Source organism: Apium graveolens, chromosome 2 (genome assembly GCF_009905375.1).
Source record: "Apium graveolens cultivar Ventura chromosome 2, ASM990537v1, whole genome shotgun sequence".
Classification (NCBI taxonomy): domain Eukaryota; kingdom Viridiplantae; phylum Streptophyta; class Magnoliopsida; order Apiales; family Apiaceae; genus Apium; species Apium graveolens.
In genome coordinates, this window is record NC_133648.1 from 19,360,022 (window position 1) to 19,384,033 (window position 24,012).

General features: G+C 36.6%; 1 protein-coding gene across 1 annotated transcript; it reads right to left on the bottom strand.

Annotated features, from left to right (window-relative positions):
• Positions 1-9,864: 9,864 nt before the first annotated feature.
• Positions 9,865-10,392, bottom strand: LOC141686158 (uncharacterized). The gene has a single exon (XM_074491213.1). It carries the CDS (start codon positions 10,390-10,392, stop codon positions 9,865-9,867), a length of 528 nt encoding a protein of 175 aa, XP_074347314.1.
• Between the last annotated feature and the right edge of the window lie 13,620 nt (positions 10,393-24,012).

The following is a 24,012-nucleotide window of genomic DNA, read 5'->3' on the forward strand; positions in this document are numbered from 1 at the left end:
ACTTATTTACAGTTAATTAACCTATTCTGCATATCTAGTTAAAGTCAACATGACTTATAGGCTATTACAGAATCTATACAAAGGTGCATACATCACTGTGCTACAAACTTATTATTACATAAGCTACTCACTCGATGGATAATAAGTTAATCATCCGTCGGGACTATAATGAGTTATCCGTCGGGACTATAATTCTTATCCGTCGAGTGCTACATTATTTCACTAAGTAAAATCTACTTAGATGTTTTGTTTAAGAGATCATCAAGTACACAACAAATGCACAACAAGTCACATCATATAACAATCAGTATTTAATATATTACTCCCTCCGTCCCTTTGAATTGTTAACATTTGAAATGAAGTGTTCGACACGCATTTTAAGGCTCCTATCTAGTATAGTTACATAAATTATTTTTCAAATTTTTTTCTTCTGAATAAATATTAAATGTTTAAACTATTATTCAGAAAAAGAAAATTTTCAAAATAAGTTATACAACTATACTAGACACAAGCCTTAAAATGCGTGTCGAACACTTCATTTCAAATGTTAACAATTCAAAGGGATGAAGGGAGTAACAATTTAAGCACATATCACATAGAGATAAATATAATCTGTAAACATTGATCATAAAGTCTGATGCATGAGAATAAAAACTAAGCAGATTTTGAGAAAGAACCTGAAACCATACCAAGTTAATTTACCAATCTTATAAAAGTAGCTTCACATAGTAGTTTTGTGAAGATATCTGCTAGCTGTTGATCTGTTGGAACAAAATACAATTCCACTATACCTTCATCCACATGTTCCCTTATAAAATGGTACCTAATGCTGATGTGCTTTGTCATTGAGTATTGAACTGGATTACATGTCATAAGAATAGCACTTTGATTATCACAGTAAATAGGGATTTTAGAAAATTCTAACCCATAATCCAGTAAATGATTCTTCATCCATAGAATCTGTGCATAACAGCTTCCTGCAGCAATATATTCTGCTTCTGCAGTTGATGTGGAAATTGACTTCTATTTCTTGCTAAACCAAGAAACCAATCTGCCTCCAAGAAATTGGCAGCTTCCACTTGTGCTTTTCTTTCTATTTTGCATCCTGGAAAATCTGCATCCGAGTAACCTATTAGCTTAAAATCTGATTCTCTAGGATACCACAATCCTAGATCAGCTGTATCCTTGAGATACTTGAAAATTTTTTTCACAGCTATTAGATGAGGTTCTCTTGGATTAGCCTGAAATCTTGCACAAAGACAGGTAGCATACATGATATCTAGTCTACTTGCAGTTAAATAGAGTAAAGATCCAATCATACCTCTATAGTTAGTAATATCTACTGATGAACCAGTATCTTTATCTAACTTGGTTGCAGTGGTCATGGGAGTTGAAGCAGTAGAACTGTCTTGCATTTCAAATTTCTTGAGTAGATTTCCGGTGTACTTCGATTGACTGATGAAAGTACCATCTTCAGTTTGCTTGACTTGAATTCTACAAAATAACTCAACTCTCCCATCATACTCATTTGATATCTTAACTGCATTAGCTTTGCAAACCTTTCACAGAGCTTTGCATTTGTAGAGCCAAATATGATATCATCAACATATATCTGTACCAAAAGTAGGTCCTTTCCATGGTTGAGGTAGAATAAAGTCTTGTCAATTGTGCCTCTGTTGAATCCACTTTCCAGAAGAAATTGAGCTAATGTCTCATACCATGCTCTTGGAGCTTGCTTAAGGCCATAAAGTGCTTTTGTCAAGCCTGTAGACATGATTGGGAAATTTAAGATCTACAAAGCCCGGAGGTTGTTCAACATATACCTCTTCCTCTAATTCTCCATTAATAAAAGCACTTTTCATATCCATTTGAAAGACTTTACACTTTTTGTGAGCAGCATAAGCCAAAAAGATTCTTATGGCTTCTAATCTAGCAACTGGTGCAAATGTTTCATCATAATCAATACCCTCCTGTTGGGAGTAACCTTTAGCAACCAGCCTTGCTTTATTCCTTATAATTATGCCATCACTGTCAGTTTTGTTTCTGAACACCCATTTTGTACCAACAACTGATTTGTTCTTTGGTCTTGGCACTAGGGTCCAAACTTTATTTCTTTTAAATTCATTTAACTCTTCCTGCATTGCTTGCACCCAATCAGCATCTTGAAGAGCTTTTTCCACTTTCTTTGGTTCAGTGTGAGATAGAAAGGAATGATAGAGACATTCATTTGAAGTTGCAGTTCTAGTTCTGACACCTGCTTCAGGATCTCCAATGATTAGGTCAGGTGTGTGTGCTTTAGTCCACTTCCTTGCAGATGGAAGTTGATCTCTAGAACTGGGTCCTCCCCCATGATCCATGCTATCTCCATCAACATTTTCTGATGCTCCCCCTGTAGTTATGCTCTCTGATACATCAGATTTGAGTTTGATTTTTTAGGAGTTGAAGAATCAGAGCTTCTAGAATTATCAGAATTTGGCTCATCAGGAGTTGATGAATCAGAACTTGAAGAGCCAGTGACAGATTCTGATGTTTCTTGAGAGTCTTGAGTTGTGGTAAGATCTATAGCTTGCTCCCCCTGGACAGGTGTATTTTCCTTTGGAGTTGTTACCACAGTTTCAATGAACTTGGAATTTAACCCGTCAGAACTTACATGATCATGATTTAAGTTATCAGAATTTGCAGAATCAGAGTTTAAATCTTCATTTTCAAATCTCAGCTGATTATGATCATTGAAATCTTCAAGTCCAATAATCTTCTTATCATCAAAAGACACATTGATAGATTCCATGACAACCCTTGTTCTTAAATTGTAGACTCAGAAGGCTTTTGTGGAAAGTGGATATCCAACAAAAATTCCTTCATCGGCTTTTAGATCAAATTTTGACAGCTGTTCAGGATGAGTCTTAAGAACAAAACACTTGCATCCAAATACATGAAAATATTTCAGATTTGGCTTCTTTTTCTTCACCATCTCATATGGTGTTTTTCCATGTTTGTTGATTAGTGTAGCATTCTGTGTAAAACAAGCAGTCTGCACAGCTTCAGCCCAAAAGTAGGTTGGTAGCTTTGCTTCATCAAGCATAGTTCATGCAGCTTCAATGAGAGTCCTGTTCTTTCTTTCTACAACTCCATTTTGCTGTGGAGTTCCAGGTGCAGAAAATTCCTGTTTGATTCCATGCTCTTTGCAGAAATCTTCCATGATTGAATTCTTGAACTCAGTGCCATTATCACTCCTTATGATTTTAACATAATCTTTGATCAATTTATCTAGCTGTCTGACATGATCAGTTAAAGTAAATGCAGTTTCAGTCTTCTTGTGCAAGAAATACACCCAAGTGTATCTTGTGAACTCATCCACTATAACCATAGCATATTTCTTCTTTGCAATAGACATGACATTTACTGGACCAAATAGATCAACATGTAGTAGGTGATAAGGCTCAAGAATTGAGGATTCAGTTTTGTTCTTGAATGAAGATTTTCTTTGTTTTTCCTTTTGACATGAATCACAAAGGCCATCAGGAGCAAATACTGATTTTGGTAGTCCTCTCACAAGATCTTTCTTTACAAGCTCATTTATATTGTTGAAATTTAAATGAGAGAGTTTCTTGTGCCAATCCCAGCTTTCTTCAATTGATGCTCTACTCAACAGACAGATTGCAGAACCATCAGAACTTGTTGAAAGTCTGGCTTCATAAATGTTACCATGCATGTCACCTTTCAGAACCACTTTGCATGTAGAATTGCTTATCACTTCACAGTGTTCTTCAAGGAAATCCATATGATAACCTCTGTCACAGATTTGACTCACACTCAGCAGATTGTATTTAAGACCTGAGACAAGAGCTACTAATTCAATGATGACATTTCCAAGATTGATCTTGCCATATCCCAGAGTTTTTCCCATCTTGCCATCTCCATAAGAAACTCCTGGGCCATCCTTCTCCACAAAGTCTGATAGCAGGGCTTTATTTCCAGTCATATGTCCTGAACACCCACTGTCAAGAACTAGGATGTTTTTCCTGTTGCCCTGCAATCACAAAGACCACTAATAATTAGTTTTAAGGACCCAGACTTGCTTGGATCCTTTGGCCTTATTAAGTTTGTTAGCATTTGCAGCGGATTTAACTTCAGAGTTTATGCTAACATTTTTCTTATCAGATTTTACAGTATCAGACTTTGCATCAGAACTTACACTAGAAGGAATAATGCTAACTTTCTTTAAAGAAGGTTTTATTTGATAATAATCATAGTACAAACTATGATATTCCTTACAAGTATAAATGGAATGCCATAAACTTCCACAATGAAAACAAGGATTTTGTGGTTTAAACCTAACAGACTAACTCTTAACTCCTAATTTAGGAGGTAAAGAGTTTATTTTCTTATTCTTCCTGCAAAAAGAAGTAAGATGGTTAGATTTTCCACAGTTATAACATTTCTTTCTTGGAGAATTAGGAACGGACATATAATTATTGCTTTTATTCACACCTTCCTTTCCATTCCTATTTTTCCTAGCTGCCTTGACCTTGTTTACATTTTTAATTTCTTTCAGCTTATGTTTAAGCTGCTTCTTTGTTATTAAACCTATGTTAACTTCAGCTGGTTTATCCTGTTTTAATTTGTCAGAAGTTGAATTTTCTTTTACTTCTGTCCTAGATTCTTTCATCTTTTCAGAATCAGACTTTACAGTTTTAGCTACAAACTTGACAGGATTTACCTTTGGCTTAGCAGTCTGTTTAACAATAATTGGCTCAATTTGTTCAGTTCCTTTTTCACTTTTATCATCTCCATAACCTAAGCCCTCTTTCCAGTTTCCAATACTTAGCAAATTCTGAGTTGTTCTGCCAGAGTTAGTCCAAGTCCTGATAATCTCTCTTTCCTTTTCTAACTCAGTTTTTAGAGATTCATTCAATTTTAGCACTTCATCTCTAACATAAAAAGCATCATCTCTTTCTTTCTGAGTTTGATGGAACATGACTAACTCTTTTTCTAAATAATCATTCCTCTTTTTTAAAACAAGATTTTTATAAGTTAATCTTTCACATGTTAAAGTTAGATCTCTATAACTAATAAACATGGTTTTAAGATATAATCTCAAATCAGTAATATCATCGGTATGAAAAGCATAAGTTGTTTGAGGCACCTTTAACTCAGTAGCATCAGAACTGCTATCAGCATTTGCCATCAAGGCATAGTTTACATCATCTTCAGAATCTGAAATGTCTGTCCAACTTTTCTTCTTTGTGACAAGTGCCTTGCCTTTGTCACTCTTTCATTTCTTGAAGTCAGAAGATATGTGGCCTCTTTCACCATAATTGTAGCATTTGACATTTGAGTTGTCTCCTCTGTCAGACTTTGCACTTTTGCCCTTCAGACTTTCTGAATCCTTTCTTATCAATACTTACACCTTTCCTGGAAAACTTCTTTCCCTTTCTGAATTTCCTGTAGGCTATCTTTGTGATACCCTTCACCATAAGAGCACATAATTTAATCATCTCTGCATCATCATCCATTTCAGGCAAGCTTTCATTTTTTGAATCATCATCATCAGAATATGATGACTCTGAATCAGACTTTATGATGAGAGCTTTTTCTTTGCCCTTCTTTAAGGCAGGAACTTTAGGAGATTCCTCCTCAGCCTTAAGAGCAATTGTCCTTGACTTTCTTCCATGTCTCTTTCTCCTTTGATCCATCTCAAGTTCATGAGTCTTGAGCATACCATAAATTTCATTAAGAGTAGTTTCATCAAGAGCATAGTTGCCTCATATAGAAGTAGACTTCAAATCCCAATTTTCAGGAAGAGCTAAAAGGAATTTTAGATTTGAATCTTCAAGATCATATTCCTTGTTCACAAGTGACAGATTATTCAAGAGTTTGACAAACCTATCATATAATTCAGTTAATGACTCATCAGCTTTTGAGTCAAAGTGCTCATACTCTTGAGTCAGTATAGTCCTCCTGTTCTTCTTGATTGCATCAGGTCCCTGACACCTTGTTTCCAAAGCATCCCATATCTCCTTTGCAGTTTTGTAATTAATTACCCTGTTTGACATGACATTATCAATGGCACTATGCAGCAAATGCCTTACCCTTGCATCCTTGGCAATAGGTGAGATATCTTTAGCTGTATACTCACTTTTCTCCTTGGGTATGGTCTTTGCTGGTTCATCAGCAACTACAACGGAGAGCTTGGTAGGCATATGTGGTCCTTCATAAATTCTGTCAAGGTATTCTGGATTTGTAGCTTCCAGAAACATAGCCATCTTCACTTTCCATATAGGATACTCAGAAGGTCTCAGTATGGGAACCCTAATAGTCTCATATCGACTATGAGTTTGGGTGTTTTGAGTTTCTTGGATTTTGTTGGGCTTGGTTGGAGTTTGTGTTTCTTCAGACATGATTGTTTGGATCTTTACTGTATGTGTCTTAACAGATAAGCTCTAATACCACTTGTTAGGTCATACAACACTGTAGAAGGGGATTGAATACAGTGTTTTACATAATCAAATTGATTTAACACAAGTATGTAACAAAGATCAAGTATATTGAATAAACTCTGTTACAATAAGAACTGTTGTTCTCTCTCAATGATGAACAAATATCACTAAGAGCTGCTAGGTTATAATTTATGATCTTCTCGATAATGATAACACATTTAGTGTAAACCTATGTATGTGTTTATATACTACACAGTTACAAGATATATTCTAATTGATATGGAATATAATTATGTCTCCTAAAATATATCAGTCAGATATCTTATATAATTCCTTTAGTCCTCTAACTCTTTCCATGCATATCTTTCTTTGTATTAGTCTCGATCTTTTAATGTTAATCAGCTTCCTTCCTTAACTGTAAGTCCTCCCGTACTTAAATTCTGATATGACCTTAAGTCCTGATATCCTTAAGTCCTGACTTCCAGTAAGTCCTGATTCCAGTAAGAACTGATATTTCCTGTTTGTTAAGATCTGAAAAGTAAACATGAAACATATTAGACATGACATCTCAAATATATCTAACATTCTAATAGCATCTGTCCCCCTCTATAAAAGAAAATTTTTATTAGTGCTGATATTAATAGCATCAGGTTTCTTGGTTTTAGAATTCTTTTTCATTGATTCTAAAAAACCTGGAACTCCAACTTTACGAGCTGTTATTATTTTTCTAATATTTAGTATAATCATTTTTGTATACTGAGTGAATGGTTCATATAATTGGAAAAAATTATTATCAATTAAAAAATCTATTCCAGCTTCCTGTTGGTAAACAGTAGGAATATAAAATATTTCACCTACTATCTCTATATTAAGGTCTTTACATACTGTGCTGATTGTAATGGTGCTCCTATTAGCAATTTTAGCTTGTATAGGTATTTCTGTGTTAATCCAATATTCTGGTGGAATAACATGCTTACTTTCTATGCGAAGGCTGGAGCCTATATCAACATAACAATGTAATTCATTCTGTTTATATCCTGTAAATTTTAATTTACCTGATATATAAATAGAGTTTGGATTAGTGATGTTGGTCATCACTTCTTCTTCTTAAATCGGATGCTGTGGAAGTTGATTCATTATGACTCTATTGGTCAAGGGTCCAATTCTTCAATTGAATATACTTCTTGAGTATCTTCATAAGGGTCTTCAATAAGAATATATCCTAAAGTATAAATTTGTTCTAGCATTTGGACCTTGGCATCATGTTTCTTCCTATTAGGGCATTTATTTGCGTAATGTCCTTCTTTCTTATAGATCCAACACCTGCAATTTTTATTGCCTTTTGGGAAAAACTTTTGTTTATCGTTAGAAAATTTCTTGGAAGATTTTTTCTTGAAATACTTACATGGTTTATAAGGTTTTTTCTTCTTGATAAATTTGTAATTAGTCTTATGTTTATAAGAATTCTTCCTGTAGGGCTTTTTGTAAGAAGATTTCCTACATCCATTTTCAAATGAGTATTGAATAATCTTTTCACAACATTGTTTGCTAAAAGAATTCAATTATTTTTGTTTCTTTGTTAAATCGCAAATTTTTAAGATTTCCTCTTTAACAATTCTTTGAGCATAAGTTAAACTATACTCTGTTGGACCTGTAGCTTCTAGATTGAATTTTTTTAAAGCTTTCAACCCTACTAGTGGAATTTTGAGGAGGTAATATTTAACAGACTTCAGATATTCCGCTTGTTCATCTAACTGGTATAGATATTTTTCATAATCACAGAAAAATTGATATAGGAAACATATATCGCAAAGTTGCATATTGGTGATCCTAGTTCTTGCTTTTTCTTTTATCCTTAATAACTCCTGCAGCTTATCAGATGCTTGATTAATTCCTAAGAACATTGTATAGATGCCATCTATTACATTTTCAAATGCTGTAACGGGACTCATGGCTGGCTCCCCAGTGGTTTTTTAATAAAAGTATTACAACACCTAAAGTCTTATGTTCGATCAATAATAAAACTGTGTTTTGATCATCATATGCATCTTGGTTCGTCTGAATAATAAGACTAATTTCTTTTGCCCAAGCATCTATGAGCTTTTTCCTATTTAGCTTTCCATCAATATTTAAGATATTATTACCAAAAATATTAGAGTTTCCTTTAGCCTCAGAATTATTAAGAGGATTGAAATTACCTTTCATTTTCATGTTTCCTTCAGGTTTCTTTGCACCTGATGTTTCTCCTATTTCGCTCTTTGGTGTGGGAGGTGCTGAAGTTTGATGAGTGTCCATCTAGAGGTTTTTTATTTCCTTATCTTCAGAACTATCAACTTCTGTTTCTTGAAGATCTTCATGTTCTTCAGAACTGAAGCTTTCAATTATGTTAAGAATATTGTAATCATTAAAAGCAAATAAAGATTTTAATTCATTATTTTCTTCTATTTTTTGGTTGGCTTTAAATTCATCATCTAACTCCATTAACCCGATTGCTTGTTCGAGGACTTTATAGTTGTCATCATTAACCTGCAATTCTTCTTCTTCTATGTTATCCCAGAAGAATTTTTCTACCTCCTTTATGTAATTCATGTTGATTTTTTGTCAACACCGAATGACCATGTCAGACTGCCAGGATTTTTCTCTATTTCTAACTCTTCGTTCCCGAAACTATAGTTGGGGTAACTATATTTCCAGATTCTTGATTTATGCTCTGGATCTTCATCTGTTGTGATGATTTCTTTTCATTTTTGCTTCCTTTCTTTGAGGGCTTCAAGGATTTCATGGTTGCAAGGACATTCTTGAATTGTTGCTTTCAAAGTAATAATCTTTGCTGCTACCGCCTCAATGTTATCTGTAACATGATTAGCCTGCTGATTTTTAAGCAACCTAAGGATTTCTCCTATTTTTGGCTTAATATTCTTATCGAAATCTTCTAGTAATTCCTTAATGCTCATCCTAAGATTATTTTAAGGTATTCTATGATTTCTTTGAACTTGCAGTCAATAACTTCATTATCATACTTAGTGTTTCTAAGCTATGACAACTGAACTTCTAATTTTTCAATATTAGCATTTTTTTACTAGGAACTTTTTTATGTCTCTTAGAATTTCTATTTCCACATTACACCCCCCTCTGAAAGAAGTGAAATATCTGTTGAAGATACTTGGTGATTTTGAAAAACTTTCACTTGGATCTTTACTTAGTCCAAAGTAGGACAGTAAGTTGTAGATTCCTAGTAAACATCTTCCTGTAATCTGGTTAAGATTATTTGTTGAAGAAACAATATTGTTAAGGCTATTACTTCCTACTACACCACTGAAGACGTACTTCCTTGGTTCAAGGTTTATTCCTTCATTTAATTTCTTAAACTCAAGAATTTTTCCTTTTTTATAAATATGCGGGTGCACATTAGTATTCAGAATGACTACAGATGATCCAGTTTCTGACATAAATCATCAATTCTTCTGGATATGCTATAAAGTAGTTCTTTATTAGAGGTATTAGAAGATTCACCAATTTCTAAGGTTTTACCTCTAAAACTCATTCTAGGTTTTTGTCCTAGAATTGGCTTATTCTTTGCAATATCAATTGCCCGAGAATTATCTAAAGGACTGATATCTGGAAAAAAAAATTCTTCCACAGTTCCTATTTCCAAGAATACATCGTCCAATTCGATATATTCATTTTTCTTATAGTCGATGCTATGATGACTATTGGTTAAAGCATAAGCAACACCATAAGTTAAGCTAAATACTTTATCACCTGTATTCATCAGATTATGTCTCTCAAATTCATGCACAAAAGATAATATCTGATCAATATTTTTAGTATCTAAACTAAAACCAAATTTAGAATAGACAGTAAACATGAATTTTTGATATGCTAAATTACCTCTAGCAGCACCTAAAATACAGTCTCTTCGATCATTGATTTTATTATCTATTAAAGCCATTTTAATAGGAGAATATATTCCTTCTTTAAATTTTGCATTAAGCAAAATTTTTATAGCACCCAAGTGAACTACACTGAGAGTAGATTTTATCTTAGAATCTATTTTCGACAATTTTTTTTATCGTAGGTAACCCGCAGCCGCTACCCTTCGGGTGCGCACTGGGTAGTTTTTTTCTTCCTTAGTTATTAAAGGCAGATAAACTAAACCTGTAGTACCTTTTATATTTACATGCATTTCTTTGGTAAAGATATAATAAAAGACATTTTTTTCCATTTAAAATGATTTAACTTGGAAATGTTAAATATTTTTTCTTTTCTTAAATCGAGTCTTCTATTTTTGATTTTAGAAAGAATTTCTTGCTTTACCAAAAAGCTTGCTGGAAAACATTTTTCATTTTCTGAAAACTCGATTTCCAAATTGTTTTCATCTTGAGTTTCCTCAGGAAGTTTTTCCGGTTAAAACTCATTTACAGATTCTTAATAAGATCATAACTGAGAATTCTTTTGAGAGAAGATATCTCTGTTTCTATTTGCATAGAATATCTATTATAAAACTGAATTTGTTCAGTTTTAAATTCTTCTAGATCCCAGATAATAAATCTAATCTTTCTATTATCTTTGTTATTGACAATCTTTCTAGAAACCTATAAAAGGTATTCTAAGTATTGTTGGTTATCCATAGAAATCATGGCATTACCATATATATTTACTAACCACGGATGATTATTGCTACTCATGAAATGAGAAGATTTTTTAAAAAGATTTAAAACTTATTAAAAATACAGAGTTCTAAGCATTTGTATTTGCAGTAAAGTTCAATAATATAATACCTAATTTTGACATACCTGAGTCTTTGAAAGATATGATCCGAGCATTCATTCAACTCTGTAGTTAACCTGGGTGCCGATTACTCCAAGGATGCACCAGCTTTTTCCCTCAACGGCCTTCTGCCTAAACGGGACTTTGCTATGACTTACTCCCTCCAGGATATAATCAAACCTTGCTACTGGAGAATTAAATAAACAACAAGGCTCTGATACCAAAACGCGGAACACCAAATAAGTATTGTTAGAAAAGGAAAATATTATTTATTTCTCAAACCATTACATAATACATAGCTTAAAACCCCGTTGGGGTTTTACTCACAAGACATTACAATGGACTCACAGAATTTAAGACTGTGTGTTCCCTGAAAAACCAATCCCCTGAACTAAAAACTTAACTCTCCTTTTATAGACTAATGAAGAGGTCTTATTACAAGACTAGTTGTCTCTTCATAATTCATTCCAAGTGAAAGGATAAGATTCCTCCTCTTTTCTTCCACTACTTTTTAATAAAGTAGATGCCATCTACTTTTCATAAAGTAGATGCCTTCTGCTTTCTTCTTTCCTAATGGACATTTAAGAACTATGGGATGTCTGGCATTTGCTTCCAATCCAGCAGAAAGAAAGATAAGTTTCAAGAAAGAGGAGTATCATGTGTGTTTATAGGCTATTCTTCATCACAAAAATGATATAGGTTGCATAATCTTCTTACTGGAATTATATTTGTTTCCAGAGATGTAAGATTTTATGAATCTATCTACTCTTATCATGTATTTTAGTCAATTATGGTAAAGAGCTCAGAAGCGCAGCAAGAAGCAACCAAGGATACACAGGTTACCTGTGATGATTATAAGTATGAGAATTTTTTAAATATAAGTCAAGATGCAACAGAGTCAGAACATGATCTTCCTCAATCAGAACAATCAATCATTCGAACATCAAACAGAGAGCATAGACCTCCTGCTTGGCATAATGATTACCATATCAGTGCAAATTGTGTTAGGAAGGTAACTCAAACTCAGGTCAGCTCTCAATTCTCATGCTTTATGAATACAGTAGGTAAAACACCTGATCCTAAATATTTCAAAGCAGCAAGGCATAGTCATTCGCTGCAATCCATGAATGAAGAACTGGATGCATTGGAGAGTAATCAAACCTGGGAAATTACTGATTTACCTGCTGGAAAAACTGGTATAGGATGCAAGTGGGTGTATACAACCAAGTTTGATCCTCAGAGAAAAAGCACCCGATACAAGTCTAGACTTGTGGTGTTTGGAAATAATAAACAAAGGTATGGTATTGATTATGACCAAACATTTGCTCCTGTAGCAAAGTTATCTACGGTCAGATCTTTACTTGCAATAGCATCTTTGAAGGGTTGGTACACACATCATATGGATGTGAAGAATGCGTTTTTACATGGAAATTTGCAGGAGGTGGTATACATGAAGTTTCCTCCATGTTATGAAGATGTTGGTTTTATATTTGATATTACATCACCAGAGAAATATGCAAAATACTCTGTGCTTCAAACTAAAGTTTGCAGATTACTTAAGACTATTTATGGTCTTAGACAGTCACCAATAATATGGTTTGTAAAGCTAATCTCAGCTTTAAAGGAGAATGATTTTACTCCATCTAAGGCAGACTACACTCTCTTCATAAAGAAGAGGGATGAAAACTTCACTGCAATTCTGGCGTATGTGGATGACCTGATTGTGACAGGTAACAACATGCCTCATATTGAGAAAGCAAAGAAATTTTTGAGCTCTAAGTTCAAGATGAAGGATCTTGGAGATTTGAGATATTTTCTCGAAATTGAAGTTGATAGAAGTGCTAAAGGAATTTTTCTATCACAGAAGAAATATCTGCAGAATATTCTTGAGGAGTTCAAAACGACAAAGTGCAAATTTTTAAGGTTATCAATGGATGCTCATGTGAAGCTTCTTTCTAATGCTGGAGATCTCTTGCCTAATCCTGATGTGTACCAGAAACTTGTTGGTAAACTAATTTACCTTACAATCACTAGACCATACATTGCATATATTGTGCATGTACTGAGTCAGTTTATGCACATACCTACATCTGTTCATTTTCAAGCTACAAAGTGAGTTCTTAGGTATCTGTCTGGTTCTTCATAATACAGATCAAGGTATCCTCCTTGCTTCTGATTCTGCAACAGAACTCCAAGCTTATTGTGATAGTGATTGGGCCGGGTGTCCTAACTCTAGAAGATCAACTTCTGGTTTCTGCCTCTTACTTGGAAAGTCTCCTACAGCTTGAAAGTCTAAAAAAAATCAGTTGTGACTAGATCCACAGCTTAAGCAGAATATAGGTCTTTAGCAATGGCTACATGTGAAGTCATATGGATCATGCAACTTCTCAAGGATCTGGGGCTTACTCATCTTGGAGCAACTACCATTTTTTGTGATAACAAAGCAGCATTGGCAATTGTTGTTAATCCGGTTCATCATGAAAAAACTAAACATGTGGAGATAGATTGCCATTTTACCAGAGAGAAGGCTGTTGTAGGTCAGATTACTCCAACTTATGTCTCCATTACTAATTAACTAGCTGATGTCTTTACTAAGATCCTAACTATTGAACAACATCAGTGTCTTCTTAATAAGCTTGGTATTCATAATCCAACACACCTAGCTTGAGGGGGAATATTGAAGCCCAAGTCCTAATATTAAGAACAAATAATGTTTTGAAAGTCTGGACTGATTCAAGGGAGATTCTAGATTAATTAGCTATCTTAATAGCTGTTTATTTGTTTTGTCCTAGGAGGGAAATTAATGCTTTTGTTTTAGTCTTGCTGTAGAACAGTGGTCCATGATCTTTGTAACCACCTCTATTATAAGAGATGACTTATCCTTGTAGAATGAGCTATCTAAAAATAAAATGAAAGAGCTCCAGGTTAGAATCATACTGTGTTAGTGTTATGTAATGAACGGTCTGAAACCACACAATCTGATCACATACACTAGGAGGGGTAAAAAGGGAAGCACAAGACAAAAGGGCAAGGAAGGAAATGCAAGTAAAGTAGAAGGGCAAAAGGGGCAAAACTGAAGAGAGGATAAAAGGGAGAGAGGAAAGGAATTAGGGCATCGATTATCTTGTCAATTGCTTACTGTTATTTCTTTTGGGAGAGAACGAACCTCTCGAATTGTCCGTAGCTGTAATCTCAAACCAGTAAATCAGAGAATATATTGAGCTAGTTCGCCATTACGTTATAATTATAATTAAGTAGTTAAGAATTGTAGCTGATTTGTTACAAGTGGTATCAGAGCACTTACGATCGATTAATGGGGCCGCCGACAGTAGCACAACGGGTGGAGATGTTGGAGGAGAAATTGACAGGTCTGGAGGGTACGATATCGGACATGGTGTCGAAGGCAGTGGAACGGGCTGTGGAAGCTATGCATCATTCCTTGTCTGAGATATTGTTGAAAGGGCAGTCCAAAATAACGAAGCAGATAGGCGTAGATCTGGATGTGATGGCAGGGCGTTTGGAAGCTCGAGTACAACGCACTCGTGATTTTCACGAATCACTGATAAATTCAATGAAAAATGAGCAATTAAAGTTCCAATCGGAGATGCGAACATCGTTGACTGAGATTCAGACGGGTCAAATACCAGTAGTAAACCGCCCGGAGGGTAGTGTGAACAAGATGATGGCATCACCGAGATCTATTGGGATTTTTGGGGGAAATGAGTGTTATGGGCAAGAGAATGGCGGGAGGCCAATAGACGGTGGGAGTGGACAACTTTTCGATGGAGGAGGTTATGGTGGAGTTGGGGTATTTGGTGGAGCAGGAGGTATGCATACAGGAGGAGGTACTGGAGGGCCGGTTATTAATGGGAATACAAGCGGAGCAAGTGGAATGGGAGGAAGTAATGGGAATGGAGCAGGGGGATGGAGATATCAAAAATTAGATATGCCGATCTTCGAAGGAGTGGATCCAGATGGGTGGATATTGAGGATTGAGAGGTATTTCAGTTTTTACCGGTTATCGGAGGCGGAGAAACTCGAAGCGGTGGTAGTGGCTTTGGAAGGAGATGCACTCCGTTGGTTCCAGTGGGAAAATAAGCGAAGACCTATTAGAAGGTGGGACGAGTTGCGAGAATTTATGTTACGACAATTCCGAGCTTCAAGTGGAGGCTCTCTGTGTGAACAATGGCTAGCTACAGCACAAACTACTTCAGTTATGGAATATCGCCATAAATTCATTGAAACTACAGCTCCTTTGGAATGACTACCGGAGGAGATTATGATGGGGCAATTTTTGAATGGATTAAAAGAAGATATTAGAGCGGAGGTGCGACTGCTTAATCCTATAACTCTCGAACAGGCAATGGAATTAGCTTTAAGGGTGGAGGAGCGGAATAAAGTGAGTGGATACCGGAAACAAGGGTTAGGTGGATTTAAAGGTAGCCAATACTCTACTGTATCATTTCGAAGTCCCAATGTTGGGGGATCTACGGCCTATAGTCTTCAGTCCAGCCCCACGTTAGTTCGTAGCTGGGTTTCGCAAACAGGGGAGTCTCAAAGATCGATCAGCTCACCAAAGCCATCGAACCAGTCAAATCCAAGCAAACCAGGTGGTGAGATGAGGCGATTAACTGATAAAGAATTGCAGGAAAAAAGGGCACGAGGGTTGTGTTTCAGATGCGATGAAAAATGGTCTATGGGGCACAGGTGCAAACGGAGAGAGTTAAGTGTGCTGCTGATTGAAGAAGACGATGAAGAAGGAACAGATTTCATAGGCAGTGATCCTCCCATGTCACCGAAGGATGAGAACTTAACAGAGGTAACTGTTCATCCTGAAGTGTCATTAAATTCTGTAATCGGGTTATCAAACCCAAAAACGATGAAGTTGAGAGGTGTTATAAGGGGAAAAGAAGTCGTGGTCATGATAGACCCAGGTGCTAAGCACAATTTTGTGTCGATAGCCGTAGTACAGGAGTTAGGAATTCCAGTGGATGAAATTGGGGGTTTTGGTGTGTCTTTGGGAAATGGAGCTGCTATCCGGGGTCGTGGATTGTGTAAAAAGGTGGAATTAATTCCGGATGGCAGTGTGGAAATTATAGTAGATATGTTGCCATTAGAACTAGGGAATTCAGATGTTATATTGGGTATACAATGGCTGGAGATGCTGGGCATGGTGGTGAATAATTGGCGAACTCAAGTAATGCAATTTGAAGCGGAAGGACGGATGATTACATTAGTGGGAGATGCTTCACTGGTGCATTCCCAGATTTCTTTAAAAGCCATGATAAAGACATTACAAAAGGAGAAACAGGGATATTACATAGAGTTAAATGTAGTGGAAAGAATAAAGCCAGAAAACAGCACTGCTGAAGAAGAACGAGATGGGATTCCTGAGTGTTTGAGTCACGTAACTGAGAAAAATTCTATTGTATTTGAGACTCCAAGGGGATTGCCAACAAAACGAGGACATGAACATGCCATCATACTTAATTAGGGATCAAACCCAGTAGGAGTACGACCCTACCGATACCCTCAATGTCAGAAGGACGAAATCGAAAAGCTTATTAAAGAGATATTGGAAGCAGGACTCATAAAGCCATCAAGTAGCCCTTACTCTAGTCCAGTGTTATTAGTCAAGAAACGGGACGGGTCATGGAGGTTCTGCGTGGATTACAGAGCATTAAACAAAGAAACCATCCCTGATAAATATCCAATCCCGGTAATAGATGAATTGCTTGATGAGCTTCATGGCGCTGCAGTGTTTTCCAAGCTGGATTTGAAAGCCGGTTACCACCAAATACGAGTTCGACCGCAAGATACGCACAAGACAGCATTTAGGACCCACGACGGTCATTATGAATTTCTGGTGCTTCCTTTTGGCTTAATGAATGGTCCGGCAACTTTTCAGTCACTTATGAATGACGTTCTTCGACCCTTCTTATGTAAGTTCGTCTTAGTGTTCTTTGACGATATTCTTGTATACAGTAAGACACTTGAAGAGCACTGCCACCATGTACAGGTTGTTTTGGAGACGCTGGTGCAAAATAATTTGGTGGTAAACAGAAAAAAAATGTGATTTCGGAAAAAATAGAGTGGCATACTTGGGTCATGTGGTTTCTGCTCAGGGTGTCTCGGTGGATGAAGACAAAGTGCAGTCCATTTTAGATTGGAAACAGCCTACAAACTTAAAAGAACTTCGCGGTTTTTTGGGCTTAACGGGTTACTACCGGAAGTTCGTAAAGCTATACGCCCACATTGCACAACCATTCACTGACCAGCTGAAAAAGGATGCATTTGGGTGGACAAATGCGGCTACCTTGGCATTTGAGGCCTTAAAGCATGCTATGATTAACCCACCAGTTTTGGTCTTACCAGATTTTCGGAAAATGTTCATAGTCGAGACAGATGCGTCGGGGTTTGGTTTGGGAGCCGTATTAATGCAAGAAAACAGGCCGGTAGCATTTTTTAGTAAACTGTTGGGACCACGGGCAAGACTCAAGTCAATATACGAGAAAGAGCTTATGGCTATCTGCTTGGCTGTTCAAAAGTGGCGCCATTACTTGTTGGGTCGCCATTTTATTGTCAAAACGGACCAACAAAGTCTGCGGTTTATTATGCAACAACGAGAGGTTGGAGCAGATTATCAAAAATGGATTACGAAATTGTTGGGTTTCTCGTTCGAGGTTCAGTTCAAACCGTGTGGCAGATGCACTCTCCAGAAAAAATGAAGGAGACATTGAACTTGGCTCGCTGTTGACGACTGCAGATGTGGATTGGTCAAAATTAGATAAAGAGGTCACTGCTGATCCATTGCTACACCGGATTCGGGATGATTTGTTGACAGGGGCCAAAGAACACACCCATTTTACACTGAAAGAAGGCCAGTTGTTGTGTAAGGGTCGATTTGTTATTCCTCAGAAATCATCTTTTATTCCTATTGTTTTGCAAATGTATCACAATTCCCCGATAGGAGGCCATTCCGGGGATGTTAAAACATACTTAAGGATTGTAGCAGAATGGTTCTGGGTCGGAATGAGAAAAGATGTGGCAGCGCACGTGCAACAGTGTGAGGTTTGTCAAAGGCATAAAGTTTCACAGCAGGCCCCTGCTGGACTTCTACAACCCTTGCCGATTCCTATGCGGGTTTGGGAAGATATCACACTAGATTTTGTTGAAGGGCTGCCCGTGTCAAACGGGATGAATACGATACTGGTAGTAGTTGACAGGTTGTCGAAATATGCGCATTTTGTGGCCTTAAAACACCCGTTTACTGCGTTCACAGTAGCAGCCCTGTTTGTGAGGGAAATTGTTAAACTTCATGGATTTCCTGCATCTATAATTTCAGATAGAGACAGAATATTTTTAAGCACGTTCTGGATGGAGCTATTTCGAATTCAGGGTACCACTTTAAAGAGAAGCACGTCCTATCATCCGCAGACGGACGGTCAAACGGAGGTCGTAAACAAAACTTTAGAGACGTATTTGCGGTGTTTTGCAGGGGAACAACCTAAATCGTGGTCTAAGTGGCTACACTGGGCGGAGTTTTCCTATAATACATCTCCACATATGTTAACCAAGCTCACTCCGTTTAAAGTGTTGTATGGTAGAGATCCTCCAGTGGTCAACCGTTTAGGTAGGGGACACTCTCCCGTTGACACGGTGGAAGCTACTCTCCAGGAACGAGACGCAATTTTGGACGAATTACACTTGAATCTCATTAAAGCCCAACAGAAAATGAAAATCAATGCTGATAAGAAATGTCGTGATGATCATTTTACTGTTGGAGACAAAGTCTATGTCAAGATACAGCCATATCGACAACAAACATTGGCTCGTCGTCCTTACGAGAAAATGGTAGCTAAGTTTTATGGTCCCTTTGAGGTGCTGCAACATATTGGTCAGGTGGCGTATAAGTTACAATTGCCAAACAATAGTAAAATTCACCCTGTTTTCCACATTTCTCAGCTTAAACGTGCCATAGGGTCACTGCTATCAAGTCCCACCATTCCCGACAAGCTGACTACAGAATTAGAATTGGTGGCCGAACCAGAAGTTTTGATTGATGTTAGGCAAAGGCAGCAAGGATCTCAGACCAGGATGGAGGTGTTAATTAATTGGAAGGGACTTCCGCTATTTGAAGCCACTTGGGAGGATGCTGACACATTGGCTGCAAGGTTTCCAGACTTTCACCTTGAGGACAAGGTGAGACTTGGGCCCCCGGGTAATGTAATGAACGGTCTGAAACCACACAACCTGATCACATACACTATGAGGGGTAAAAAGGGAAGCACAAGACGAAAGGGCAAGGAAGGAAATGCAAGTAAAGTAGAAGGGCAAAAGGGGCAAAACTGAAGAGAGGATAAAATGGAGAGAGGAAAGGAATTAGGGCATCGATTATCTTGTCAATTGCTTACTGTTATTTCTTTTGGGAGAGAACGGACCTCTCGAATTGTCCGTAGCTGTAATCTCAAACCAGTAAATTAGAGAATATATTGAGCTAGTTCGCCATTACGTTATAATTATAATTAAGTAGTTAAGAATTGTAGCTGATTTGTTACATGTTATAATTGTTTTCAAAAGTTAAGATTAAGAATAAATAATGTTTTGAAAGTCTGGACTGCAATGAATGACCAGAAAGAATTCTCTAGAATTAAAAACTACACCAGAGAAAACTTTAGATGCTTGAAATTATATAACTTTGTGATGAAAGACGGGAAAATTTTTTAAGAGAGCAAGATGGGCTGTTTAATAAAAAATAGTTGTGCATTCGAAAATGCTAGTAATTAATGTAGTAGCAGTAAAGAGTAGAATCATACTACAAAGCTGGTACAGTAACCTTTAAGTGCACTAACTTTTGAACACTTCTGGTTCTGGTGCAATTGTGCAACATGTGCATATATTGCATTAAGAAGGTCCAGTACTTTTTCTACCATCTCCTATATTTCTTGTAGACGCTTTCCAACTTCTGATGCAATTACTTCTATTAAAAGTGCTCTATGAGTTCGATCTATTATATCTATAGCAGACTCTGTAGCAATTACATCTTCTAGATTAGTAGGTACCACCTCATACTTTTCACTCTGCACAGAAGCTTCTAAAATATTTGTAATGTCAATAGCATTTTCAGTTATTGCAGGTTCTTCGTTCTTCTCTGCAGCTGCCACCATATCTAGCTTGAAAAGATTGTACATTTTCAGTCTGTTTTCCCTCAGAACCATGAACATCGGGAACATTGACAAGTTCACATGGCTTAGGTGTCACTGAAACCACCTCATTTTCCTCAGAATCTGAGAATATGGTATAGTCAGGAGGGGCCATCTCAGGTGTCACTCAAACCACCCCACTGTCCTTCAGATCCGAGAAGACAGTAAAATCAGGAGGAGCCATCATTGAACCAACAACATTTCAATCTTATGAATCCAGTTTGAGTACGAAAGGGGGAAAAATAACAGATGATACAACAGCCAGTTCAGTTTTATATGTCAGACTTGTCTCAGTGCAACAAATTCTACTTTCCGAAACTGTAATTTTGCAATCCCTTGTTTATTGTCATTATTTTTTATTGGCAATGTGAACTAGAAAACTTCATCTTTACAAGATTGAAGTGAGAATTACACTACAAACAAGTGCATGGCAATAGTAAATACTTGTGGTAAGAATCCAGATCTTAAAGTAATGTGGCTGAAATTAATGAGACCCAGGAAAAAATTGATGAAGACGATAGGGTCTATATTTGTGTTAATATTTTCTAGTTATAGTAAAACCAGGAAGAAGACCATGAGAATCATCAGTACTGAGAAATGAGTTGGTTTATGTGCTGCAACAACACTTGACAATTTCTGTTGCTTGGATTTAGCATCCATAACTTCATCGCAGTTAAGTTCTTCCCACTTCCCACTTCTCACAACAGCTTCTAATATATTCGCAATGTCATTAACATTTTCAGGCATTGCAGCTTCTTTGTTCTTCGCTACATCTGTGACCTCATCTAGCTGAACATATTATATATTTTCTACAGGATCATCCATCTCACATGGAGCAGCAGTTTCTTGAATCTCCACAACAACCTTATTGTTTATTGTAACCAAGTCTATTTCTTGATTCTCCACAATAATCTCAGTGTTAGGTGTAACTAAGTCTTGATTAAATCAGGAGGAGCCATCGTTGAACTATCAACATCTCGATCTTATGAATCCAGTTTAACTATGCAAGGGGCAGAAACAGCTATTGACTCCGCAACCACTTCATTTTCATTAGCCAGGCTTGATTTTGTGCGGTGAAATCATATGAGTCACATATAATTAGTGAACATAACACATAGCATAATTCTGTAAATTAACTAGTTAGCGAAAAATAAAAAAAAAAAAGGGAAAAGGAGAATACATTGTAGCAATCGGTTGCTTAGAAAAGGAGTATTGACTCTAATTTCTGAAAAAGAAGAATTAAACCAGTTGAAGTAGAAAACAAATATAAACAAAGCTTTCCTTTTCAGGACTCAAGAAGAGATGTTACTTGTATAAATAAACTGAGATCATGGGGTATTTATAGGTTCCATCAAACCATCTACACCCTACAACATAATTTACTAGACATAATCTAAGCCGCTGAACCACATACTAATTCAACCAGAAACTACCCGGAAACTAGGAACTGCCTTTATTATACTATTGTACACCACAACCAGTAACCCGAAAATTGGTAGCTTTTAGTCTGTAACTTGGACTACTGAGGACTAGTATTGATTTCTAACATTATCCCTCAATGTTAGTCCCCATCTGTGAGCACGAGTGGGGTATTCGTGGTGCGGGGATACGGTGATTCGGCAAATACAAAAATATGGGATTCTGGTGGGGGATACAACAATTTAAAAATAAAATATAAATAAATATTATATATTTAATTAATTAAAAAATTCATTACCATCAATTGTCACTATTAAATCTGTTAATGTTTTTAAAAGAATTAAATTTTGTTCTTATAGATATGAATTAACCATTTAAAATTGAAAAAATAAAGTTAAAAATCAAATCCAAAATATAAAGTCAAAGTACAAGTCCACACTACACATATACAAAAAGACTAGACAGTTGAACACGTCGATCGATAACAGACATAGACATACAATACATACATAACCTATCATATACATATACACATGGATATATCGATTACCGAACATCTTCCATGTAAGTCTCTCTCTCATCTAAGTCTATGTAAGTCGTGGTTTGAATCAGAGCGGGATTTCATTGTTTTACCATGACTGAAAAATGACCAAAGTTACCCCTCCCACACCCCCTCTCCACCATTACCCCGAATCCCAGGAAAGTAATACGCGGATACGTTGGGTGATGCACCCCGTGCATATGACGCCGCACCCCCGCACACCACCCCACCCCGCAATACCGGTGCGTAGTGCAGCAACTGAGTGCCGTACTCCTGCTTTCCAGGTCCCCATTCTTCTTAACCATTCCAAGCTGACTGTGAAACTTCTCATACTTTCCAATACTTAAGCTCTTAGTGAAAAAATATGCAACTTGTTCATCTGTCGTAAATTGTTTCATTGTAATCTTTTCTAGAAAAAACTTTTTCTCGAAGAAAATGATAGTGTATTTCAACATGTTTTGTTCTTGCGTGAAACATTGGATTTTCAGCCAACTGAATTGCTGATTGATTGTCAGCGAAGAGTGGAATTTCCGTGTCTACTAGCTGATGTAAATCCTGCATTAGCTGGATTAGCCATGTGCTCTCTTGAGCTGCCATTGCTGCTACTCGATATTCTGCTTCCGTTGTTGATAGAGACAATGTTGGTTGTCTCTTCCTACATCAAAAAATAACTCCAGATCCAAGCATCAACGTATACCCTGTAGTTGATCTACGAGTATTGTAATCTCCTGCATAGTCATCATCACAATATCCAAGTATATTGCAATCTTTACCTTTCTTGTACAACATACCATAATCTATTATACCCTTTATATATCTAATTATATATCTAAGTATTCTCCGAACAGCTTCTAAATGAGACTTTTTTGGATTTTGCATGTATCGACTAATCACTCCAACTGCATAAGATATATTAGGCCTAGTAAAAGACAAATAAATTAGACTACCAACTATTCTCCAATACATTGTTGAATCCTTCAGGTCTTCCCCTTTGTGTGCACATAATTTTACATTTGCTTTCATCGGTGTTGAAATTGATTTACAATCAATCATTCCCAATCTTACTAGCAAGTCTCTACCATACTTCTGTTGACATAATAACAAATCTTTTTTAGTATGATTAACCTCCAATCCCAAAAAAGGCTTGAACTCTCCAAGTTCTTTTATCTAAAAACGGACTGATAAATTTGCTCTTGTGCAAAGAATTTCTTATTCGTTATCTCCACTAATGATTAAATCATTTACGTTTACCAAAACCACAGGTAGTTTGCCTTCTCTTATTCAAACAAATTAGCTAGAATCTGACTGTGCCATCACATAACCACTTTGATGTAAAAATTTAGTAATCTTCCCGTACCATGCTCGTGGTGCCTGCTTCAGTCCGTACAGAGATTTTCTGAGTTTGCAAATAAAATTCGGATGAGCTTTACTTTCAAACCCTTTTGGTTGATACATGTAAACCACTCGATCAAGCTCTCCATGAATAAATGCGTTCTTCACGTCCATCTGCCACAAGTTCCAATTTTTTTTAGCTGCCAATGCTAGTAGAATTCTTACAGTTGTAAGTTTTTCCACTGGACTAAACGTTTCATCATAGTCTAGTCCATGTTGTTGAGAGAAGCCACGAGCTACTAATCGA